The 25,365-nt window shown below is 45.8% G+C and overlaps 1 protein-coding gene across 1 annotated transcript in view; it reads left to right on the forward strand.

Annotated features, from left to right (window-relative positions):
• TRAPPC9 (trafficking protein particle complex 9) overlaps positions 1 to 23,085 on the forward strand; it is an 843,209-nt gene extending 820,124 nt beyond the window's left edge. The window contains 2 exon segments of the mRNA XM_025214635.1: positions 12,126 to 12,349; positions 22,400 to 23,085. Of these exon segments, the coding sequence (XP_025070420.1) occupies positions 12,126 to 12,349; positions 22,400 to 22,579 (404 nt within the window). The 3' untranslated portion in view covers positions 22,580 to 23,085.
• Positions 23,086 to 25,365: the final 2,280 nt, after the last annotated feature.

Genomic DNA, 25,365 nt, shown 5'->3' on the forward strand with positions numbered 1-25,365 from the left:
GCCACACATGCACACAACCACCCCCCCAGCCACACACACACTCGCACCTACCCAGATGCCACACTCGCACTCAGCCACACGCCACGCCCAACCAGCCACCCACCACACACCCATGCACCCATCCAGATGCCAAACACCATGCCACACCCACCCACCTAGCCACATGCCACACCCAGCTGCACACCCACACCCAGCTACACACACAGACACCCTCCCAAGCACACACCCACCCAGCCACCACAGGCGCATGGGGGGAGAATGGTGCATGGTGCCACGTGGGGATCATGCACAGGGGACATGCCCACCCCATGTGCTGCAATCGGTAGCTGCTGCCTGCACCCCCCTGTCTGCTGCCCTTTCGACCCCCTGTGGACACTCGCCATGCCCCCCACCCCCCTCCCCCACACGGAGCACCCTCCCTGCGCAGCACCCTGCGGCCATGCGCCCGGGCAGGGGGGCATGGCCGCAGGGTGCCACACAGGTAGTGGGCAGCAGGGTACAGCATGTGATGCAGCCGGCAGGCACTGGCCGTGCCCCCCTACCCACTCCCTGTGCAACACCCTGCAGTGGCGTGCCACCCCCCTCCTCCCCATGCAGGCAGCGAGGTGTGTGGGGGCGGGGCCAGGGCAGGGTGCTGCATGGGGCACGTGCATGGGAATGGCACCCCACCTTGCATCCACATGCTGCATTTGGCAGGCGATGCCTGTGCCCCGTTACCCGCACCCCACGCAGCACCCTGTGGCAGTGCACCACGCTCTCCTGCACAGTGGCATGCCGTCCTTCCCCCACAGTCACAAACCACACCCCCGCATGCCCAGTCCCCTCAGTGGGGAGCACAGCCTGGCCCTGCCCCTTCAGCCCCCATGTCTGCCTCCGCCTGTCCGTCTGTCTGTCTGTCTGTCTTAAGGCTGTCTGTGCAGGCTGCGCATGCACAATTGACCCAGAGCGTTACGGACAGACAGACGGATGTGGTAAGGCTTTTATTATATTAGAGTTTCTCTAGCAATTGGGGGGGGGGGGATAGCCACCTGTGATTTATGATGCAGCATTTCTGTAAAAGCACATAGCAGCTCTGCACCAGAGTGGAGACTAAGTAATGAAGTCCAAGGCAATTGAAATTGCCGACTCCAGATAGCATGTAATGACCTAAAGTAGAATTTAGGCGAGGACACAAGGAGTGGCATCTTTACGGTGGCACACGCAAATAAATGCAGGACATAAGGATCTCCATGTTATGTTATATCCGCAGCATTGCACCTCCAGCTGTCCAGTATCCCCTGGGTTTGTGCTGTACTGATTCATTACTAACTCAGAGCAAACATGTGTTATGCTCTGAATCGTTATCCCCCTCTCCTAAGGCTATTTAGGCTTCCTTGGAGGTCCCCAGCTGGAGCACTATCCTGGCCAGTCCTGCTTAGAGATCATACAGACTCCTAGCCCAGTATCATATGCTGCAGACCAGTTTATTCTCTATTAACTTTTCAGCTACAAAAGTCTTAACTATCAGTACCTATCACAAGAGACCTTTTTGGGTCAACTTTCTTAGCCACTATGCATCACACCTTCCATCCACCTATCCATCCGTCCACCCATCCGTCCAGAAAGGAGAGAACCTGATGTATGAATGCAGCTACTGTAGTGTATTCCCTTTTGAGTCTGTTATAGGTTCAGCTATATTTTATTATAACCTACAGCATTATTGGCAGTGGCTAGCACTTTTCATGTTTTAAACTACTACTGTACAGAATAAAACTATGTAATGCAGCATGGATTTATTTTTGCTTAGCACGTAACACTAGGTTTCTTTACAAGAAAACACTGAACGATTGCCTTGCCACAAACAAGCTGCAGACAAAGTTTTCAAAGACCTGAAATAATATGTAAATCTTGGAGTAGTGAATTTTCAAAACAGAGGCATAGTGTATTAGCCTGACCTTCCAGCTGTGTAGCCATGGATCAAAGCAATCCTTCTGCAAACCTGCTTGTGATGAATAGATAAAAAAAAGGGTTGGCCTGTGTTCAGAAATCAGATCATTTAACCAAACTGGACTTGTGCCACAGAACATTTTAAAACTAGTCAAAAGAAGTTTAGACAGTGGAAAAGAGGAGGCTGGTGGGCACTTTAAAATTTATAGCATCTGTTTTTGAGGCTTTGCATTTGGACTACACATAGACAGTAAAAGCTCTGAACTGATTTTCATTTTGAGAGCAAATTACTAGGCAGACCATCAAATGACAATGGCTGCCAGAGAAGAAGGGAGAGAAGATAGCTGCTGGAGATCAGCCTGCTGGGGAATTCATCTTGGGAAGAGAGGTGTATGCTAGTACCCCCCCAAAAGTAACCAGAACATGCCCCACCCCCAAGATTACACAAAATGAGTAATTTTTCCTTAAAATAAATCTGTGGGTGATGTGTGTTCAGATTTACTGTTTAAGTTCCCTATTAAAGGTTGAAGCCAACCAACCCCCAAATCACAGTTTGTGTTAGTGCAGGGGCGGGCAATTATTTTGGGCGGAGGGTTGCTTACTGAGTCTTGGCAAGCCATCGAGGGCCGCATGACAGGCAGCCAGGGGCAGATAAATATTAATTTTCTAAATTTTTTAGGGGCCTCATGGGTCAAGTAGAATGGCCTGGCGGGATGCATCTGGCCCATGGGCCACATTTTGCCCACCCCTGTGTTAGTGCTTCTCTTTCCAGCCAGCATAACCACGGTTTTTAGATTTAATTGGAGAAGACTGTACTATGTACAGATGTTTACAGCGGAGATCAAATAGCACTGAACGCTGATCAGGTGTCTGCTGAGGATATATTTGGGAATTAAAATTGGACATTAGCATTGTACTGATGAAGGGGAAGAAAGCTTACTCACTCCAAATGGACAAGTTTGAAAAATAAAGCTCTTCTTGAGAAATAGACCCCTTGGGGGCCACAACAGTTTTCTTCCTCCATTGTCAGCATTGAGCTAAAACAGATACAAATTGAAAATTGCTTTGAGATCATCATAATCAGACCAGTCAAGGCCTATCTTCAGCCTGCTGGCCACTGCCGATGACTGATTGAATAGAAAAAGACTGAAAGGATCAAGGGCTAATTGCTTGCTGTTGCTAGAACAATGTTTTGAATGGTGCCTTTCTAATTACTTTTGGAAGAAATAAAAAAACCAACTCTAATTCAGTTTTCAAGTGTGTGTATGTGGAAAGGTTGCCAGCAATCAGGCAGGTGGAAAGGATTTTGAAAACAGACGGCTGTTGCGGCAGCTCAGGTTAGCGGTTGGTTATTGTGTCAGATGTCTGACTCTCCTCTTCTCCGGGTGGGATGTTTGCAGAAGTGTGACTGTCCCATCCATTGGAGGTCTCTGGCTCAGCTATCAGTGCATCCACAGTGCTTGGTTGGTTGGGCCCTTTCATTTCCTTGTGTTTTCCTAATCCCATCTCAAAGGTCCTGATCTGAAGTGGTCCAGACATCTTGGGTACTTGGGTAGGTGCTTTGATTGTAGTGAGTGCTTAAGATACCTTGAACCTTACATCAGGCAGGGGTAAGGGAATCGGAATGGGGAAGGGAGGAAATGCTAGCACAATTTGAAACCGTGACATGACAGTATTAACTGAGAGAGGTAGTTAGCTGTGTTAGTCTGAAGGCAGTCTGAAGGCAGGGTAGATATGCACCTTTAGGCTAGGGACAGACATTACACACAAACTGGTATAAGTCATAGGAATCCGGTTGAAACCTGTACCAGAAAAGAAGTTCAGTGCATGTAAACAAGTCCCAAAATGGCTGAAACCAGTTTAAGATAGACTTGGATGGATGTAGTTTCAGACTTAACTGATTTAGGTTAAACCAGTCTATTGAACTTCTGTTCCAGGTCCCCTCCTGATGCAAGTTAGCTCTATGTCCCTCTGCATCACAGGATGCATTGCAGCTCCTGCTAAACCCCCGCCCCCAGGTTGGGCAGGATGGCCTGTGCCCCAACTTGTCTGCTCCAGTCAAGCCTCCCCCAGCTGTTGCCCCCGTGCAGGTTGGGCAGGCTGGCCTGTGCCCCAGCTTGTCTGCTCCAGTCAAGTTGCCCCCAGCTGTCACAGAGCTGGAACAACCTGCCCAGCCCCACCAGCAGCAGCACGGAGGTGGTGTGTGTGTGTGGTGGCTGGGGGGCAGACCTGTGTTTCAGCTTCAACTCTCCCCATTCAGGGTCTGCACAGCAGGGGGGGAAGAAGGAGTGAAACTCCCTCCCCCCCATGGAGACCCTGACTGGGAGGCTGGAGCAGGGGTCCATTCCCCCCCCCCCATAGCTGACAGGTGTGGGGCTGGCGAGCAGCTGTGGCTGGGGTGTTTGCAGTCTGGAAGAGCTGGGAAGTGTGCACAAGTCCCCCCCTCTCCCCCTGCCATCTGCCTGCTTTGGCCAACTGATGAGTGAACGTGTATTCTGGTCATGCACAGTCCAATCTATGCAGCTTAGAGAAAGCTGTCCAGGCTGAATTGGTTCGCCTGAGGGGAAGGAGTGGGGTGCTGGCTGGGCTTGGCCCCTGGCGGCACTTCTGGGTTCGCCACCAGTGTTTCCAGGGCTTGCCAGTCGGCCACCAGGGGGAAAGCTCCCACTTGGTGATCGATCGGCCACGGATGGAGACCCACGGTACGCCACTGACTGTCTGTACTTAGCTTTATAGAATAACTAAATAAGACAAGATATATATAGAGAGAGTATAAGCTGTTGTGAGCCCAAGTTCACTTCATCAGCATCTGGGTTCCCGAAAGTTTATGCTGTCTCTCTATAAATGTATTTTATTTAGTTAGTCTATAAAGCTGCATATGTGCCTTGCATTATTATTGACTGCCATGGATGAGTGTATTTTCTTGTATATTCAAGTGAATGAACCTCAGGATCTTGTTCCAACTTTGGCTGTTCAGATTTGTTATGGGGAATGGATGAAACATGTAGACTGCCGACGATGCAAATCCAGACGAGGTTTTACTGTTATTAAATAACCATTTGGCATTTGCATGATGAGTATGACAGGGAACACAGAAGCAATACGTTTCCATGAATCTCTTTTGTTTGGATTTATTCAGCTATGACAACACTGCGGGACCTCATCATGGACAAACACACACAACCGCCCCGGTTTCTCTGTGTGTAAATAATCCACACCATCAGTTTGGGAAATGAAAGGGAAATGCTCTACACAAGGGAGACAAAGGCAATGCTTGGGTTTCGTTGTTGAATAGGATACGTAATAGCGGAGTTCAAAAGAGCTTGGCGTATTGGAGGAACACAGCCTAGTAGCTGAGAGCTCCTCTCTCAAACCTGCTTACTCAACCTGAAATAAGAAGCTGCCTGAAGCTGTTTCTGACCTGACGCAGAACACAAGAAAAGAGGGGTGCACGGTACTTGCCTCATCTAAACCTGCCGGACAGGAGAATCAGCTTGTATTGCCTGCTGGCTTCATTTGTAGTAGGATTTCTCTCCATTCGGATCTTTCCTTGCTCTTTTTTTAAAAATATAATCAGGGCTTGGTGAAACTGTTCATCGTATTGGTAAATGGGGGGTTTTATTTCCCCACCCCCTCCCTGCACTCTTGAATTTCTTTCGCAATCCTGCATAAATGTTACTTCCTGGAAAGACAAGGAAGAACCGGCTCCAGACTGCATTGCTAGCACTTTGAGTGCTCTGCTAGCTGAATTAGGGGCAAAGCTGGCATGGCTCTATTTTTAATCATCACGTTATACTGTGTACACAGAATAACTGAATCACTCCGAGAGCCTTTTGCTGCGGTAACTCCAGCTTGGGATCTCTCACGTTGGCTTTTCTCCCTCCAAATAGCTTGATGCATCTTATCGAGAGAATTCCCTGCTCTTGCTGTGCCTCTTCTCTTTTTCTCTAAGCATTGCTCTTGCCCTGTATTCAGAGCTGAATTAGCACACCAAGCCTTCCTTGCACTCGTATGACAGCATTAGAATGAGAAACTTAACAAATAAAGGCCCTGCAGCTACCAGATGACAGCTGGATAGGGCTTGATTTTGTAGGCTTGAAAATCAGTTTGTATCTGTCTAGTGAATGAGTTGATTTGCTCCTCTGGGCATCTGGTGCTTTAAAATTTGTTAACTTTCTCATTTGTACCAACCATTCTCTCTCTGAGATGTTTGCTAAAAGTCCCAGACCAGCTTTTCAGCTACTGTGCGTTGCGAAGGAGTAAGAGCAGCTAAATGAGCTGAGTAGCTGGTGCCCTTAGTCTAAAACAATTGTTTAGTCAAAATCTCTCTGCCTCCTTCCCTCCTCCCCGCTGCATAGGGATTAAAAGAAGTCACCCATTCACAATAAAAATGTTTCCTTAAAACTTGAGCAGTGAGTATAAACACTACTAGAGTGTATTTTCATTCAGGATAAATGTTATCATACCCGTTTGTGTGCTGCTTGCCAAGGTAAAGTTTCCTATCAGCGCACGAGGAATTATAGGAGTAAATCCAGTTAACCGTGACTCAGAACTCGCAACGTGCAGGTTGGAAAATTGAGCTCTGAGTTGTCAGAGCTCATTTAGCCACTTTGCCAAAATTTAGCAAATGGCAAGAGTGTCTGTGGCCTGCTCCTTACTGCATGCGAGTATGCTCCGATATAATGACACCAAATGGATGCAGGTTTTGAGCTGGTATTTGTTTAAAAGTTCAAAGTCTTTTGCTCCCCCGTCCTTGCCAGTGATGAGAAATAACATTTTTCAGTGATATAACATCTTTCTTCTGGGAATGTTAGAGCATTTTAGAAATATCCATTTACCTTTGTTAAGATCTTTGAGAGCTTTGGAAGAAAAGTACTATATGAATTCTGGAATGTGGTATTTAATATAATGCTGTCTTGTAATGTTCCTGTAGTATACATCAGTGTACCAGGTAAGGTAAAGGGTGGTTTTCCTTCTGTACAGAAGGGTGAGCTCTTGAGAGCCTGCTAGCCCATGCTGTGGATCATCAATGTGAACTCTGACATTCCTGCTCTACAAAGATTATCCCCCAGAGAAAATTCATTGCAGTCACCCCTAGCTCAGCATTGGGTACACACTAAGAAACTTTCCTGAGGTGTATCACATTCACTGCAGCAGTCCCCAATTCAGTCTAGACCTTTGGGTTAGGGACAGATTCAAAAAGCCTGAGCCTGAATTGATTCAATCTTTGCAGGTTAATGTAACCTGGGTTGGCTAAATCACTTTATAACCCAGAAATGCAGGCACATGCCTGCAGTGGCTCAGGCTAGAAGCCGGGAGGCGCTAGAATAGCCCTCCCTTCCCTTGCACAGGGCTGAGCTGAGGGGAGCATGGCCAGGCCCCGGCAGGACACTGTGATTAGGGAGGGTCCCCCCTGCCTTGATAACAGGGGCATTTATCAGCATTTAACACCCCATCAGAAAGCAAAGCTTTGCTCTTACAAGCTCTTCTTAAATGGCGTTTTCCAAAGAAAAATGCATACTAGTCTCTGACTTCTTTACCATTCGTTCCATCCAGGAAGAGCACATACCAACTGCAGGATGCTTCCTCAGCCTGATGAATGTTTTTTAAACCCAAAAGCTTGCTAGGAATTTTTTTTTTCCAACTATTTACTTGATCTAATAAAAGCTATCAGATTTACCCTTGTCTGTCTTTCCCAAAGGAAGGACTGCAGGGACATTACCATCTGAGCTGTTGATTAGCTCCAAAAAGCCATAAGTAGACACTGTCCTGTCTGCCTTACACAGGCACCTCTCAGCATTAGCTAGCAGACCACATGTTGGCTACAGTCCAGGCTGTGGGAGAGAGGAGGGAGGGATCTCTGCTTATGCAGCGAGTGGTGGTGTGGGGAGGAGGGCACGAGGAAGCCAGGCAGACACTGCTGTGCGTGCAAGTCTCTGCCAGAGCTCCAGCCAGGGAGCAGAGAGGAGGGGCCAGCTCTGCTATGGAGCAGAGAGCCCCGCCCAGCCCAGAGAGCATGCTGGGATGCTGGGGGTGTCTGGTTTAGCTTAAACCAGCAAGGCTGTTCTGGGACACACACTGCATAAACCGGTTTGAACCAAATCAGTAAGTCTGATACTACATTCAACCAGGTTTATCTCACACTGATTTCAGCCATTTTCAAACTGGTTTATGTGCACTGAACATTTTTTGTTACAGATTTAAACCAGGTTCTAATCACTTAAACCGATTTGTGTGTAATGTCTGTTCCTAGCCTTGTAGATGCACCATAAATGCTCACGTATGGGCATGCAGGAATTCCTCCTGATCCCTCTATCCACCTAATTTCAGCTGTGCTCATGTGCCCGTTTTCCAACATGTGTTCTAGCCAGTAGTATGATGGTTGGAGAATGATTTAATAATAAAAATATGGTAATTGTTCAGACCAAGCTGGCATCAGTTTGCAGATGCAGGGTTTCCCCATGATATATTATAGTGCTTTGCTGCAAAACGTGGAAAGATAATTTTGGCAGTAGCACATGCAAGAAAGAGGCAGGTAAATGGGATTTAAGGTTAACATGAAAAATACAGGAGAGACCATAAAAAGTTTCATGCTACCAATTTATCTTAATATTGAGGAATAACGTGGTAATGAAGTGGGAGACCTTCAAGCCTTCATGCATCTTTCCTGCCAACTTGGCTTCACCTTATCACATTTTTTATTAATGCTCTCGTTAGACATTTGTAATTTTCCAGAACTCTGATTATCCTTAATCTCAGTCCCAGCAAGAGAGAGATGGCCACCCCTGCCTGCTTCACTAGTGAGCATATTGGATGATTCAGAGCCACTGTACACTCAAGCCAGTAATGATTCACTCCCAAAGCAGTGGTGTGAGCAGTCTCAGCTTTTCTATGCCATCTGTGTTGGTAAGCTGAATCCATGGAAATAGGACTCGGTACACATGGCTGTTCCTCTGTCCATGGATGAAAATATGGAAGTGCCTCCATATGGTATAGTAGATGCTTTCTGTGATGAGAACCAAGTGTCAAATCAAGATGCTTTCTCTGATGAAACATGGTTATTTTTCAACAACGCTTGCTGTAATATTCTGCAGCACAGAGGTGTATGTTTTCTCATTTGGCATTTTGCTGAGAGACTTGGCTTTATAACTACAAATGTGCAGAGTCGTTCTGGAAGTGCAGGAAATCGTTAGTCTCTGTGCACATATGCACATGTATGTGTGCACCCCCTCCCCCCCCAACAACGTTAAGCGTATTGATTTTTAGGCATATGAAAGAAAATTAATTTGTGGGAGGCAGGCTTAATTTCCTCACCTTCTTGGTGGATTTTATCTGTTCACTTAAGGATGCTGTAAAGCAACCTTCTGAGCTATTATTAGATCGAAAGGTGGGTACAGAGGGCAGAAGGCTTCATCTCTAATTCCTGCAGCAGAACATGGTGTTTAAAGCTGAAAAAGACAAGATGATAAGCAGCTTTACAATGAAGATCCCTCCACTAAGGTCATGGAGTGTTTCTGAAAGTTCATGTGAGCCAGAGGCAATGTTTGGGGCTAATGAGGTGCACAGCTGCAAGGCCCTGGGGATAGGGGAACCAGAGTAAAGAGAATTTTTAAAGAATGAAAGCACTTCCCTCAAAGGCTTAAAAACATCAACTGATACAAACCTGATTGCTTGGGCTGAAAGAAAGCAGCTGGAGAGCGTAAAGATATGCACATGCTCAGGTACACTCATAGATATTTGCATTAAAAAAAATGTCAGTTAAACTTGGAGCTAAATAAATCACTTTGTAACCCAGAAATGCAGGCACATATCTGTAGTGGCTCAGGCTAGAAGCCAGGGGGCACTAGAGCAGCCCTCCTTTCCCTTGCACAGGGCTGAGCTGAGGGGAGCATAGCCAGGCCCCAGCAGGACACTGTGATGTTGCTAGCCCGCAAGTCATGTGGCTAGCCCACCCCGAAATGTCCTGGCAAGTCCTGTATATGGCAGCTTGATTACACTGGAAAAGAGACCCCATCCTGTATAGGTTTAGGGTGTCGAGAAAAGAAGTAATATGTTGCCCTATCTTAATATCCTGAGAAGGCTGGCTGTGACAGCAGGTCTTCTCCCTGTCTAACCTAAGCATCCTATTTGAAATGGAAAGGTTTTGCATCAGTGGGTGTCATTTTTGACCCCCCATCACTGAAATGCTTCTGAAAAAATGGCATTTTTAATCTCAAGAGTATGAGATCCATTGTTGTCAAAGCAATTTCTGCTCTGCTGGTTGTACCTTCCATATACCAGACCCGTGGCTGCCCCTCTGGCGGGGTAGCTGTGGTCAGAATGAAGTTTAGAGATTGCTTCCACTTTTGATGGATCAGCCTGTCATTTGCTGAGTGGGTCTGTCAAAAAAAATGTTAATTCTCGACCTCATTTCTTCATCCTTTACTATTTTCTTTGCATCAGCATTGCTCATTCAGCTCTCCAGGCTCAAAGGGCACCAGAGGAACACGTATCATGGAGCTCTCCAAGTTCCAAGCCAACAAGGCAAAAATCAAAACCTTGCTCTTGCATAGATTAAGCTCTCTTTGAATTGGACCAGGCCCGCAAGTTCCTGAGACATAAAAAGTGAAAGAAAAAACCTTGAAGAAATGGAGGGTCCATTGCAGTTGATGCAACTGAAATGCTCGGTGTAGAAGAGTAACTGTGAATCACATAGTGCTGCTTGCATGGAACAAAGTGGATTAATGGAACTGGGCTGCCCCATGAGTGTGTGATGATGTCCTGAGGATATGCATCTGCTCTGAATATTATCTCTCTTGCGTGTGCTCAGAGCTCTCCCTTATCTCTGGCCAAGAATCTGTTGTGAAGTAGAAATGCTACTGTATCTACAGGGCATCGGAAATCAACCTCCTCTGTGAATGGCAGCAATGCTGCACGACTGGAAACCCTTTCAGAGTGGGCAATTGCACTAGCAGTTTCAGCTTTGTGTGAGCTGTGAATCATTTCAGCACGGAATAAGCAAATGGGCATTGGTAGTGGCTACACGACTGTGCTTGCAGTTGGTCCAGCTGCAGCCAGTTTAGAAACATTGTTATCCCAGTGAGAAAAGGACATAAGTGAAGCAGAAAGAGGAATCTCAGTATATGAAATCTTGTGCAGCGAGTTGACGAGGTTTGGTTAGCACCGTATCCTTTAAAAACCCTGTTTTTCTGTATTAATTGGATAGTAATGGACATATTGCCTTGCACATTCCAACAGCGCCTGTCCTGTGAAAGGTCACCTCTTCACTAAACGATTTGTCTTTTAACTGTGACACACATGCCTGTGGGTGTCTCGTACCGGCTCTGTAACCAGCCATGGCTTGTATTTACAAGCCTTGCTTCTAATTGCTTTCCTCACTCCTTCACCTGACTGCATGCTTCTTCTTGCTTGATGTTTATGAGGAGCATAAAAAAGGGTGGAGTGTGGTGCAGATGGGGCTAAATCGTGGCTTGCCCTGGCTGAGACGCAAGGAGGTGACCTCCACAAAAAACAGCAAGGACTATGGCATGGAAGGCGCACTGGCAGGGCTTTGACCCTAACACAGGGGTGGGCAATTATTTTGGGTGCAGGGCCACTTACTGAGTTTTGACAAGCCATCGAGGGCCGCATGACAGGCAGCCAGGGGCAGGTAAGTATTAACTTTCTAAACTTTTTAGGGGCCCCATGGGCCTGGCTGGCCGCATCCGGCCCACGGGCCGCATTTTGCCCACCCCTGCACTAACACAAGTCAATCAAATTGGTTTGTCAGTTATTCATGCCGAATGGATCTGCTGGCCTTTGCTTATAGAGGAGTATAACAAATGGGTTTTGTGCCTTCGTAGTGGAGAGTTAGCCGCTGTTGGATAATGGACCACTGTTCAAGGTGGTCTCTGAAGGCCACTCCTGAATCCTCCTTCACTAGCAGTAGAGATCCCATGACTTTTTTTTTTTACAGGAGACAAGGCAATCACAGGTATCCCAGATACGTTTTGAACTTCCATAATGACTAGTAGCTTCCTAAAACTTCTGAAGACACAGAGGTGCACCAACACAGCATTTGTTTCCAGTTTTCTAATCTATATACTCCTGTCTGCTGTTGCCCAGGCATGCTTTAGGTTTCTCATGGAGATCAAATGAAGTATTCAGCTCCTAGAGGAGACTCCCTAAATCACGTGAAATGTATTTTTTTTGTCTTCCAGATATATCGGTGGATGGAAAGTTCTGTGACTGTGATGTTGTGGTGGACTGCAAGGTCGGGGACCCCATCCCCCTGGAGGTGAAACTCACCAACTGGAGCAAACACAGCGTGGGCCCGTTTGCTCTCACTGTGACCCCGTACCAGGATTACCAAAACGGAGTGCACAACTATGAGCTCCATGATGCCATCACCTTTGTGGGATCCAACACCTTCTATATCGATTCCGTGAGTCTTTTATTTAAATTATTGTATCACTCCCCTGCATGACACGCACACAATTACAAACAAATCCTTGCGCAAAATAGGCTGCGGACATGTGTAGCTTTGTATTAGTGAATGAGTTGGGGTGGGTGGGGACTGAATGTTTTTATTTGGTCATCTAGAAGGTAGTAGAGCAGATGCAGCAGCAGGGAAGATTTCCTCATGCTGTCCGGACAGTGTCACCTAATCATGACCTTGTGGGACCACCCAAAGGGGAGTTCAGCTTCGTGCCCATTAAATGCTAGTATTCTCAATGAGGTCACCAACAAGGGACATGATGGTTTGTACTAACTGCTGAATTGAGGGGCCTTGGTAGTTCAGTGCATGCATTCAACAGGCTTGACTGTGACAAAAGATCAGAGTTGACAAATGGTCCCACCTGGTGCCAGAGTTACTGGGTTTGAGGATGTAGAAAATCGTCTCCATAGAATAGTCTAAGATAATTGGGCACTTCTACATACGGTCCAGGGGTTGGGGGGGTGAGGGCAGCACGGCACTTTAATTAGAGGAGCACTGAGAGCTGCCCTAATTAAAGCACTGCCACATCTCCTGTATTAGTATCCCTGGCCTTAAAAATGGTGATGGCTTGTTCGACGAGCTTTAGTTCAAGTGCCCCCACCACCATTTTTAAGCACAGGAACGCTGGTACATGAGATGCAGGAGGCTGCTGGAGTGTGGACATTGCCATGCTTCACCAGATTCAGTGAATCGAGTCTGCTCTGACGTGCTGGAATTGCAGCGTGTCGGAGCAGCCTCTGTGCTTGTGAACAGGCACCCATTGAGACAACGGGACATTAAAAAGCTATCGTATGGTGACAGCTTTTGGCCACTACCAGTCTGGCCAGATCTGAGGGTAGAAACAAATGTCACCTTTGGTTGCTTTTTTTGCCACCTTAAAAATTGTAATTGCAGCACAAAGTAACAGCAAATAGATGTACATACCTGTTGTCACACCACAATGTGACAGTCGCAAAGCATAGTAATAAATTGTGCTGCTTTATTGCATCAGACACCTTTTTGCAGCAGAAGAGCATAGGGAGCCAGAGCTGCCTGCACTCTCTTATGCTGCCCCAGGCAGGTGCTCCCTGGGCTTGAGAGGCTCAGTCCCACACATCCCAGAAATTCCTGCACAAGATCAGGCCTCTCGAGCCTGGGGAGTGCCCGTCTGACTTAACCTGGTTACAGAGATACGCCGCTGGCAATCTCTGTGGGGGTGCATCTGTGGCAGGGGGGGAAAGGCTTCCAGTGCCACACCCCTGGCAAGCTCTAGGACCCTTGAAGATTGGTGGAGGTGTATCTCTGGAAGCAAGGAACATGTTGCTTGTTGTCCCTCAAGATCAACAGGAGAGACGGTGGCAGGTGACTTGTGTTATGCCCAATGAAGCTGATCCACTTCATTTGGGGATGTCCGTTTCGAGCCTGAGTCAGTAACCTGGGCAGCATAAATGTGTTACATTTCTACTGGGAGAATCGCCCTTCTCCTGATAGGAACTCGAAGTGTACAAACATGCACACAGTTTCTCCCAGACTAAAAATTACGAGAGAGTTAACTCAACTACAACCTGGTAGAAGTGGCTTCCAGGAGAATGAATACATGTACGCTTACCCTTGCAATAGAAGCTTCAGCGCCATCCCCCAGCATCCCATCATGCATTGCTCTGCCATTCCTCCCCCCACCCCAAAAGGAGACAGTCTATGACTTGGGCTGGACTCCACTGCTCCAGGTGAGCATGGAGCAAACTCCTACCCCTGACTGCCTTGGGGCCAGAAAGGCCCAGCACCTTTCACCAGCCCCACACTAAGCTGCAGGGAGATGCAGGGTGCTGAGACAGCTGTGTCCCCTGCACATGATTCAGACCTAGACCCCTACCCTCCTGAGACCCATACATCCAGACCCCCACCCCTGAGCCCTGGACCTAGACCTCTGTGCCACTGAGACCCAGACTTAGACCCCCACATCCCTAAGACCCAGACCCCAGATCCAAACCTAGACCCAGACATTGACCCGCCTGCACCTGGTAAGAGAGAAGATGCACTCTGGGTCTCCTGTCCTAAAGCTTCCTGCAGGGAGGGAGGAATGTGAATGGTGATCAGGATTATCCAAGGGAGCATGGTCCCCTAGGGTGGTCAGCCACTCAGTGCTGTCCTGTGCACTCAGCTGTTCTCTGCAGTTTCAAGGGAGCCTGCAGAGCATGCTGAGATGCATGTACAGGGGTCCCCTAGTTGCATGCCCAGCCCCTCTAACATCTGTCTGCTGCTTTCCTGATATGTCTGTCTACTGGGAGAACAATATCAGGAGACTTCTCGTGTTTCATTTGAACGCTTGTATGTGGTTGTAGATAAAAGACTTAATTCTGTATGCCCAACCATTGTTTCAGTGTTTAAAGAACTGTTTTTTCCCACAAGGTATCAAAAATATCCTCCAGGCTGAGTAAGCTCATTCTCTGCAAGCCAGTTTTAAGTCAGGTCATGAGGAAATGCCATGGGTTGAAATAGGAAAAAAAAAAGATGTATGTTAATGGCCAAGATGACTTTGTTCATTCAATCCTCACTAGTCTCTGAGGTGCCACCCTGCCCTGCCTTCTGCCTGACTTCAGACTAATATGGCTAACTACCTCATTTAACATACATCTGTAAAGGCTGAGTTCATCCTTTTGCTATCCAATTTAGAAAAAGTCTGAGTTTTAAAATCAGGCTGAAACATCCCTTCTGAGAAGAGTTAAGCCTTCTAACATATTCATTTCTAAATAATTCAGGTCAGCGAGATTTTGTTTCTGGGGCAAAACCCAGAAGATTATTTGCAGATATAATATATATATATATATATTTTTTTTTTCCTACAAAAACCAAAGGAATGGAAAGAGGGGGCAATATTGAAGAGCATAGTAAGCAATACTTCCACTCCAGTACCTTATTAAAAAAATATGAAGAGAGAGTTGAGTATATGGGATGGATTGCTGTGGACATTTACTTAGGTCTGCTCTTCAGTAGTCAATAAAATGCGTCTGTCATTACTGAATATTTAAGTGAACCTTAATCAGAAAAGAATCAAAGGTTAACCACTGGGATATACACAATGTGCAGGCTTTCAGCTATACATCAGGTGGAAAAAAATGTTTTTTTTTTTACAAAGCTAGTGAGTACAGAATTTGCCATTAATAATTTTTATGGGTGCTAATGTTCTTGTTGACGGAGTAATCTCAGTTTAAATGCATCCCTAGAAATCATCAACAGAGGAATTTCTTGACCTACTGCTCTCATTCTGGCAATGCTGATTTTTAATAAGTACTCCAGCTTTTTGGTACCCTGTTGCTCAATTGTCTGACCTGTGAGGCTAACAAGGGAAAAACTAGGAGTCTGCATAATGTTTTCCTACCTGCTGATGGGGTCTCCCATGCGGTCATAAGCCAAGAGATTCTCTCTCATGTGAATACGTGGACAGTCGTCTCGTGCATTATTCCCTCAGCATTAGCCCACTGCTTGAAGCTCTGCAAATTTAGTGTCAACATACTGCCTTGCTAAGAGAATAAAACTGTCGATTAATTTAAATCTTGACTCAAAAAAGGCAGTGAGGCAAATACACACTTGAAGACAGTATTTTTTATGGTGGGGTCAGTATCGGTGCTTATCCTCCAGAAAGTCTCAAAAGATCATGCGTACTCATGCTTCTTCAGGGCAAGAGTACTGAGAAGTATTTCTTCAAGCAGTCTATGTAATGTTGTTGGAAGCTTTCTCATCCTCCCACAGTGACTAAGTCATTAATGGAAAAAAAGGTAAATGTCAGAAACCAATGCCTGGTTTTACAACCAGAAGAAAGCTTTGTTTGGTACATAGATGCTTCAGGTAGGAAGCAGCGGCTCCCGGGATTACGTTAATGTTCTAATCCAAATCTGAAAAAAAAACCTGGATGAGATTTCAGTGAATCCATATTTTCTCGCCAGACCAGATTCTCCGTGGATGTGAATGAGCTCTGTTGAAGACAGGAATGGTGAGCCAATTTCTATCACCTGAGAATCTGACCCATCCTCTTGACACACACATGAGTTGATCATCTGTGCTGAATTGAAACGGACTCTTTTGGACCAAACTGCCACCTACCCACCCTAACTTTATACCAAGCCAGACTCCAGGAAGCTCACTAGAACCATTTTTCTTTAGTTTGGAAGTTTTCTGGACTTGTGCAGAAGGTGGGAATTGTAATCTTTCAGCATAGGATCATAGAAAAAACAGGGCTGGAAGGGACCTGGAGGTCACTTGTTTTAACTCTCTGCTCAAGGCAAGAGCATCCCAATCCAGACTATCCCATGCAAGTCCTTGTCTAACGTATTCTGAAAACTACACCGTCAACCCTGTCACACAATAACAAGGCATATTGCCCAAAGACACCAAAAGCACCCTAATGTGCCATAGATAAAGCAGGGGGACAATGACCATCAGTGTCCTGCTGCTACAAGGGTTGTTAAGATCCCTGGAGAGATCCAGGGAAGAAGGCCATGCCCACAAACTAGAGGAAGGTAAAAACCAACACGGTCCTTAGCAGTCTGACCGTGCAGCAGAATTCCTTCCTGACCCCAAATGCAGCCATTGGCCTAACCCTGAGCGGCAAGTGAGGGGCAAGACCCTCTAATCAAGAGCCTCCAAGTTTTAGTCCCAGCAGGAGCACCAGCATGTCCCAGTCAAAACCAGCAGTCTTGGTTACAGCCAGCGCCCAGTGCTTCTAAGGAAGGCGAAGAAAACCCAGACACCTGTAGCAACAGGAGGGGAAAAACTTCCTTTGCAGGCCCATATTGCAACCAGCAAACCCCAGAAACATGAGAAAAAATGAACCCCGTTCCATGCTGCTCTGCACATATTTGTTATGCAACACAAAGGAAAATAGTTTGAAGGATAAAAATTATGTGACTGTGTTTAGCTGTGTTAAGATTTAGGTTTGCTTTGAGTTAGGAGGGCATATTTATTGGCTGGTGATCATCTACTAGTATAATGCAGTTGTATTTGGGTTCTTAAGTCTACATGGCTGCAGAGGTAAATCCCCCCTGAAACCAGAACTATTTTATTCTTATTTTAAACAAGATCATCCCAGCGTTTCTTTGCACTTGGAATTACGCTAAGCCCTTCTCATTGAAATGTGGTTTTTAATTTGGGCTAACTCTACTTGACAATGCCTCCTTCAGCAAAAAATAAAAAGAGAGATTAAATTATTATCTGCAAGATCATAAGTACCTGTTGTGAGCTATAGGATTTTCAGAGGTGCAATTAGAGGTCAGACCCTAATTGCTTCAAATGCCTTTGCATTGATTGAAATTTCCTCTTCATCTTGCCCACCTTGTATCTAGCCACCTTAATAACAGTGCTTATCTCAATTAGTTGGTCAGATTCAGCTGATTATTGCTGAATTAAAAACAAAAGTCCCACAACCTAGGAAATTTCTGCAACTATCAGCAGCTCACTTTTTTCCTTCTGTACCTTGTGTTTACCATTATTATTTTTCAAGAAGGTGTGTGCACGTGTGAGAAAAAGATCACAAAAGCTCTCCACTGATTGGCAGTGGAGAACATATCATTGGTAGATGGTCAGTTTGAATGAGCTCAGAAAAAAAATCAACATTCGTTGCTCTTTGACAGGTCCTCAGTGGCTTACGTGAAACAAATTAATTGTGTTCGCACAATGCAACTAAGGCCAATGATTTCTTCAGCACAGGGTACAGTGTCTATCCCAAAAGAGTCCCAATCCCTGACTGGGGCCTCTAAGTACTAAAGCATTATTAGCATTAAAGCCATTTTAGTATTTATAAAATAACACCAATTATTAAGAGTGTAATGCCTCTATCACAATAACCACTGTCACAAGGAATAGCCTGAAAACAAGAGGCTGAGGCCTGAGGAGGACTGGGAAATGACTTCTATATGCCTAATTATAAAAATAAGAGTTGACCCATAGCTTACATGGACTGTAGCAAGCACATATTTAAAGGAAGGATTTTGTATTCAAGTGTAGGTCACGCAGCATCTCTCGCAAGCGCTAGTGTCACATTTAAAATGAAAAGCAAACACTGAGAAATGGTTTAGCGCCCCCCATACTGGGGTAAAGGCAGTGGAAGAGGTCACTGTGCCTAGGGATTATTATAACTTCCACAGCTACCAACAGTGCCCTTGCATATTCCCCTCCTAGCCTCCCATAAGTCATATGCTCTGTCATATGATTGCTGTAGAGTAGCCTGATTCTGCAAGACATGGATGACCTTCTTCTCCCAACTGACTCTTGTTAGGGTGACAATATTTGGATCTTGGGGGGCATTGGATTTACAGCTGAATAAAGGCTTTACCTGTGGACTTGCAAAAGCTGCTAACCACAAGGCAGAGTGTTATATTAAAAGTAACACTGTGAGATGCTTAGGCAAGTAGTTTTTTAACCATATAATAGTGTTGTAAGATATATAGCTCTTATATCTAAGATTTTGCTTATGAATTCCTATGCTAAGCCAGCCATTTGCTTATGCTAAGTAACCATCTTAACTGTGTCAACCATTTTCAAGTGAGTCTGTAAATTTGTGTGCTGTGAATGAGGTGAAACCTTAGGAATGTGGAAGATGGTACAACATGGGACAGAAAAACAGATAGGCATGTAGAAAATAACACATAATTGGTAACAGAATCCAAAATAAACATATGCAAAAAGGTGAATGGTGATTGGTAAAGAAGCCTCCAAAGTCTACCCATTGACCAAGGAAGAGGAGTCAAGGTCTTAGAAATGTGCTCATAGCAAAAAGACATGTAAATGAAGGAAATACATAGGCAATTCTATGTTAATCAGGTAAACCGTAAACAGAGGTGGACCTTGAGATGGGAGGAGAGATGGGTAGAACATAGGAGAAGCGAGGGTGGAGTGAATGTTAATGAACATGAATCAAAGTTTGGAAGGTAGCTAATGTGGTCCCCATCTTCAAGAAAGGGAAAAGGGAGGACCCGGGCAACTATAGGCCCGTCAGTCTTACCTCAATCCTGGGGAAACTCTTTGAGAAGATCATCAAGGAGCACATTTGTGATGGGCCGGCATCAGAAATGATGCTCAGGGGCAATCAGCATGGATTTATTAGGGGGAGATCATGTCAGACCAACCTGATTGCCTTTTATGATCAGGTCACAAAGGCCATGGACGCAGGTGTCGCGGTGGATGTAGTCTTTCTGGACTTCAGCAAGGCCTTTGACACCGTCTCTCACCCCATCCTAATTAATAAACTAGGCGACACTGGCATAGATGCCTACACAGTCAGATGGATTGCAGATTGGCTGAAGGGTCGCACTCAGAGGGTGGTGGTGGATGGATCATACTCGACTTGGGGGGAGGTGGGTAGTGGAGTCCCCCAGGGCTCGGTCCTGGGGCCTGCGCTGTTCAATTTCTTCATCAGCGATCTTGATGTTGGGGTGGAAAGCAACCTGTTTAAATTCGCTGATGACACCAAAATTTGGGGGGAGGTGAGCACGCTAGCAGGGAGAGAGAGATTGCAGAAGGATCTGGATAGGTTACAGGGGTGGGCAAACAGGAACAGGATGTGTTTCAATACGGACAAGTGCAGGGTGCTGCACTTGGGTAGTAGGAACCAGCAGCACACTTATACGATGGGGAACTCCCTACTTGAGAGCACGGAGGCGGAAAGGGATCTTGGTGTCATTATTGACTCCAAGATGAACATGGGCCGACAATGCGAGGTCATGGTTGGCAGGGCTAACCGGACCTTGTCGTGCATCCACAGGTGCATCTCGAGTAGAGCCAGGGAGGTGATCCTCCCCCTCTATGCGACGCTGGTCAGGCCGCAGCTGGAGTATTGTGTCCAGTTCTGTGCGCCCCATTTCAGGAGGGATGTGGACAACATGGAGAGGGTCCAGAGGAGGGCCACCCGCATGATCCGGGGACAACAGGGCAGACCCTACAGTGAGAGACTGCGGGACCTGAACCTATTCAGCCTCCACAAGAGAAGGCTGAGGGGGGACCTGGTGACCGTCTATAAACTCACTAGGGGGAACCAGAAGGGTTTGGGGGAGACGCTGTTTCCCCTAGCCCCCGCTGGCATAACAAGGAGTAATGGGCACAAGTTGATGGAGAGGAGGTACAGATTGGACATCCGAAAAAACTACTTCACAGTTAGGGCGGCTAGGAGCTGGAACCAACTTCCAAGGGAGGTGGTGCTGGCCCCTACCCTGGGGATCTTTAAGAAGAGGCTGGATACTTACCTGGCTGGACTCATTTGAGTCCCGTTTTTGTTTTTAGGGTTTTTTGTTGTTCTCCCGCCCTGGCGGGGGGTCGGGCTAGAAGATCTATTAGGTCCCTTCCGACCCTAAAACTATGAAACTATGAAAGTGTATAAATATGGAAAAAACTATTGTTCACTGCTGCTCCCCTGGTTTCATGGGCTGTGTGTCTGCGAGGGAGCTCGCCCGAAGCTGTCTCTATTCTGAATAAAGCTGTTGTGAGCAATGTGTGCTGGTGTTTGCTCCCTGCTTGCTCTGGATAATGAGTAACAGGATCCATGAGCAATTGGATCGTCATCTCCCTAGTCATTGGGCACTGCATGGAGTAGGGGATCTAACAACTTTAATGACGGGTTTGAGGGTACTTAGATCCTCTTGGGGAGCTCAACATTTTGCAAAGTGAGGCTGTTGGAGAACAGTCATTGGTAAGCAGCCTTGCTCTCCAGTTCCCTCCATTCACTTGCTTTTGACTTTCTGAAATATGTTTTTCCGAGGCAGGGGTTTCACATGGTTGGTCACCGCCCAGAGGCAAAATTTGTAGAAGAACTTTAAAAAATCCTTTTAACCTTATAGCTTGAAGTCAGCAAACCCTGAACAGGTAAAAAGAGGGCTTAAGCCAGGGGTGGGCTGAATGCGGCCCACCAGACAATCCTATCTAGCCCGCGGGGCCCCTAAAAATTTAGAAAATTAATATTTATCTGTCCCCGGCTGCCTGTCATGCGTCCTTTGATGGCTTGCCAAAACTCAGTAAGCGGCCCTCTGCCCAAAATAATTGCCTGCCCCTGGAAGCACACGCTTATTTTTGAACATGTGAAAAATCCCAACCATAGTCTAATAACCAAAGTTATTGCTGATGGGGTTAAAGTTACTTCAGTGTTTTAGTGAATGAGAATGGGATTTTTCACATGCACAAAGAAAAGCAAATACTTAGTGCTTTGCTGAATTATGGTCTATGAAAGTAGAATTTGTTATGTGTATTGCAGATTGATTTCTGGTGATAGGGTTTACGTAATGTGAAGTAGTACTCGGTGAATGCATCTACACATGCCCGGGACTGCGCAGTTGGTATTGAGATGCTTTAGCAAGTACTAAATGACTGTGTAGTACCCACCAGTACTGCACAGTCCTAGCGGCGCACGGTTGGTTATTTTTAGACACTGCACAGTTTGTGACCAGTGACTTAGCATCTCGTGTAGACGTGCCCAGTATATTATACTTGGTTGGAACAAGCTAAGCCAGGATGTCTCCTTCATTGCCTTGTCTCTCACTAAACTCATTTAACCCAATGATAGCGAATAGCGAAGATTAGTTCCTGGATTGAATTTAGCTATTGCCAAATAGGTAAACGATGTTTAACTGGGTGTTTACCAAGTATGAAAAGTTTCAGTCTTTTAATACATAATTTGCTAAATACCAGCTAAAAGGTAGATGTCCCTGGATATTAAGAAAACCTCTGACGTTTTCTGGCAAAGACATCTAAGGTCTGATAGCTTCAAAAAGATCTGCGTTCTAGCTAGAGTTCAACCTCAGCCATGGCACACAGCGTGGGACATCTCATTTAACTTAATTCTCAGTGCTTCAGTACCGGTATCGTGGGGATAATATGATTCATGGGGTTAGGTATGGGGTGTAGTGAGGTGGTTGTTAATTCAGTAATATTTCTAGAACTTTTGGAGATGCTTAAATTGGACGAAACTGCAGAACTGCAAAGTGGTGTTTAATATACTTACTTTATTCTGCTGGTTTTTTACATTGTCTCTTTCAGGTGAAACCCACCAAAAATTCTGTCTGCTTTGGAGCTCTTCTCTTCCTCTACACGGGTGATTTTTATCTCAACATCAAGTTTCATGAAGACAAGACCAGCAGGGAACTTCCTCTCTCTTGGTTCTGCCTGCCCAGCGTTCACATTCGTGCTATGGAGCCTGTGATCCAAACTAAGCTGTAGATGTGCCGTATAGTGTAGGATTAGCCATAGTGCACAGAAATGCTTGGCATGTCCTCTGCTTGATCTCAGCTGGTTTCTATCTGACCCCAGCCTTTAGCGGCACAGCAAAATGCTTTTAGAATTGGCTGATCTTCACGTCCGCGGCTGGATTTGCTTGTTCTGAAAGGAGCGACTGAATCGAATGCCCCATGTTTCTCCCCTATGTCCAGTAAGCACTTGAAAATCACTGGGGAACAGATTCTTCTCTGATGGATTCTTCTCTGATATCAGTAGAGTTGAATTTAGCCAGTGTAAAGGTCTCTGGCCTGAATGATGCCTACTGATGCATTTTCAGCACCCAAACAAGAGTTGCATGTGAATGTTCAATTCCCCCATCCCATATAAAATGCCTGGTGTGCCCCATTGGGTTGTATTCCCTCAGATGCTGGTTCTCCCTCTGCTTGTTCCTCACTCCCTTCATCTGCTGAGTATTTTAGTCTCTTTTAAACCCAATAAATATGAGCTCAACAGCCATGGTCTGGGTGTTTTCTTTCCTACCAGCTTCCAAGGTATTCAGCAGCATTGATGTGTTTTGCCATGGTGCAGTAGATGTGGCTCCAGGCTTTGTTGATAGGCTAGGCCTGAACCCCCTCAAGAACTATCCTCCTCTCATTCCCTGTGCCACTGGCCACAGACCAGTTACTTCCCTTTGTTTCCTTTGTAAACAGGAACACTAAGGAAGTAGAAAAAACATGCTCCTCTGAGAAAGGTGATAAGCCAAATGTATGACTGCCTATGGCTAAGCCATGTTGTAAGATTTCCACGGGCCCATTTCATGGTGATTCACAGCCATTCAAGGCACTTGCAGGCATCTAAAATGTCACCAAAGCTAATCTGATCACTTTTATTGCTTTTTACAGCCAGGACTCTGTTGCTCCTCTGGGGTGGCATGTAGCTCAGAGCCAGAGCAGTAGGAAGTGAAGGGAGACTCAGCAAGGAGCATGCTCTTACTTTGGTTGATTTAGTGCTGGTTAAAGGTGTCTTAGAGCAGTGGTTCTCAACCTTTTTTGGACCAGGACTCATTTGTAAACATCGTTGGCCAGTCCCAACCCACTGCCCCCGAGCCCCAGCCCCCCGGTGTGTGGGGTGGGGGGATGGTGTGTGGGGTATGGGGGTCCCCAAGCAGCCCCTTGCAGGCCGCAACTCTGACAGCCTGCAAGGGAAAAGCACCATTTCCCATGTTTTTCTCCTTTAGAGAAGAATTCATTTTTAAAACTTGTTGATCCATGTTTAAAGTTTGTTAGCAGCATTTTCATTTATTCTTGTGATCCACTTTTTGGTTGCGACCCACGGGTGGAGAAATGCTGCCCTAGAGAATGAAGCCCTGAATTTATCCAAGCAGTAGTTATAGCACAGGTAGAAACAGGGCAGACCTCCACTTTAAAATGTTTACAGGGTACTTATAACTGGTTAACACCCTTTAACAGGTGAATGCTCCTGTTTGAAACACTTTTAATGTGGCCCTGAACTTTCTGCATGTTCTTACATGAGCCATGTTTTTATGTGCACATGCAAGTAACTGAGCACACAGTCAAATATGGTAGATTCATGGCTCACTCCTGTTGAGGTCAGTGGTAAAATTCTTAGTGATTGGGCCCAGGCTCAATTAAATGTATATTTGTGAAAATTTGGAATGGCTGTAAATGCCTACTGAAACTCTTATTTCTAAAAGTGAAGAAACTTCTTGCTTCAGCCCGCGGTATCTACATTTTCTGTGTGTTTTTCTGTAAAACAGTACTTGTCACAACCTAATCAGCTTTTGCTCTTGAATTGAGAGAAGGATCTATTTAGAGCAGTTCAGGGGAAGAAGTCTTTAAGGTGATGGGAATCTACAGACTAAGTATTTATCTTGAATGACAAATTATTTTGTCAACCACAAAGGGTAGCACCACCCAGTAACTATGGAACTTGTTCCACGAATCTGCATTGGCCTTCTTAGGGAAGGAAGGCCTGATAGGGAAGAGAAGCTAAGCAGCCAGGTCTTAGCAGAGCTCCCTCCCCCAGCCCTGTGTAAAGGGGTCACATTCTTTGTGTATTCCTGGATGACTACATGGGCTTTAAGGCATAAGCTGTGGAGAAGGGGAACTAAACCAAATTAAGCTTGGTATTTTGTCAAATGCACCCCCTATGTATCATGCTGTGCAATACAATACTGCTAGTGGATCACCACACTGGAATCTACTGTAAATTTAGATTAACTCAGTAATCCCCACAAGGTAATGTGCATATACGGGTATTGATGGGAATAAATAAAGCTAAAAATTTATAAAGAACACATTTACCACTCTGTGAGGCAAAAATGCTGATTGCCAAGTCATGTAGTAGCAGGGTGCTTTAAGATACCTCACCAAGGGCGTTTCTTCAATGTCTACCTGCAAGACCTGTATTGCATTGGACGGTATGAAACCTATACCAATGTGCAAGCCTCAGTTATAACGATCAGGAAAATAATACTCCTTGTTCATTAGAGGCCTGATCCAAAGCTGATGGAAGCCAATGGAAAGACTGTACTAAACAAGAGTTAGTGTAACCAAAGGAACCTGCATATGGAACATAGCACTCACAGTACTAGGGAAGAGTATAAGAGTACCACATGAGCATGCAGGGAGAAGATTAGGAAAACTGTGGCACAGTTTGAGATGCAGCTGACATGGGACATAAAGGGCAACAAAAAAGGATTCTATAGGTATGACAAAAGAAAGAGAGACCAGAGATCCCTATCTGGTCACAGAGGATGCAGAGAAGGC

The sequence above is a fragment of the Alligator sinensis genome, unplaced genomic scaffold (genome assembly GCF_000455745.1).
Source record: "Alligator sinensis unplaced genomic scaffold, ASM45574v1 scaffold721_1, whole genome shotgun sequence".
Classification (NCBI taxonomy): Eukaryota; Metazoa; Chordata; order Crocodylia; family Alligatoridae; genus Alligator; species Alligator sinensis.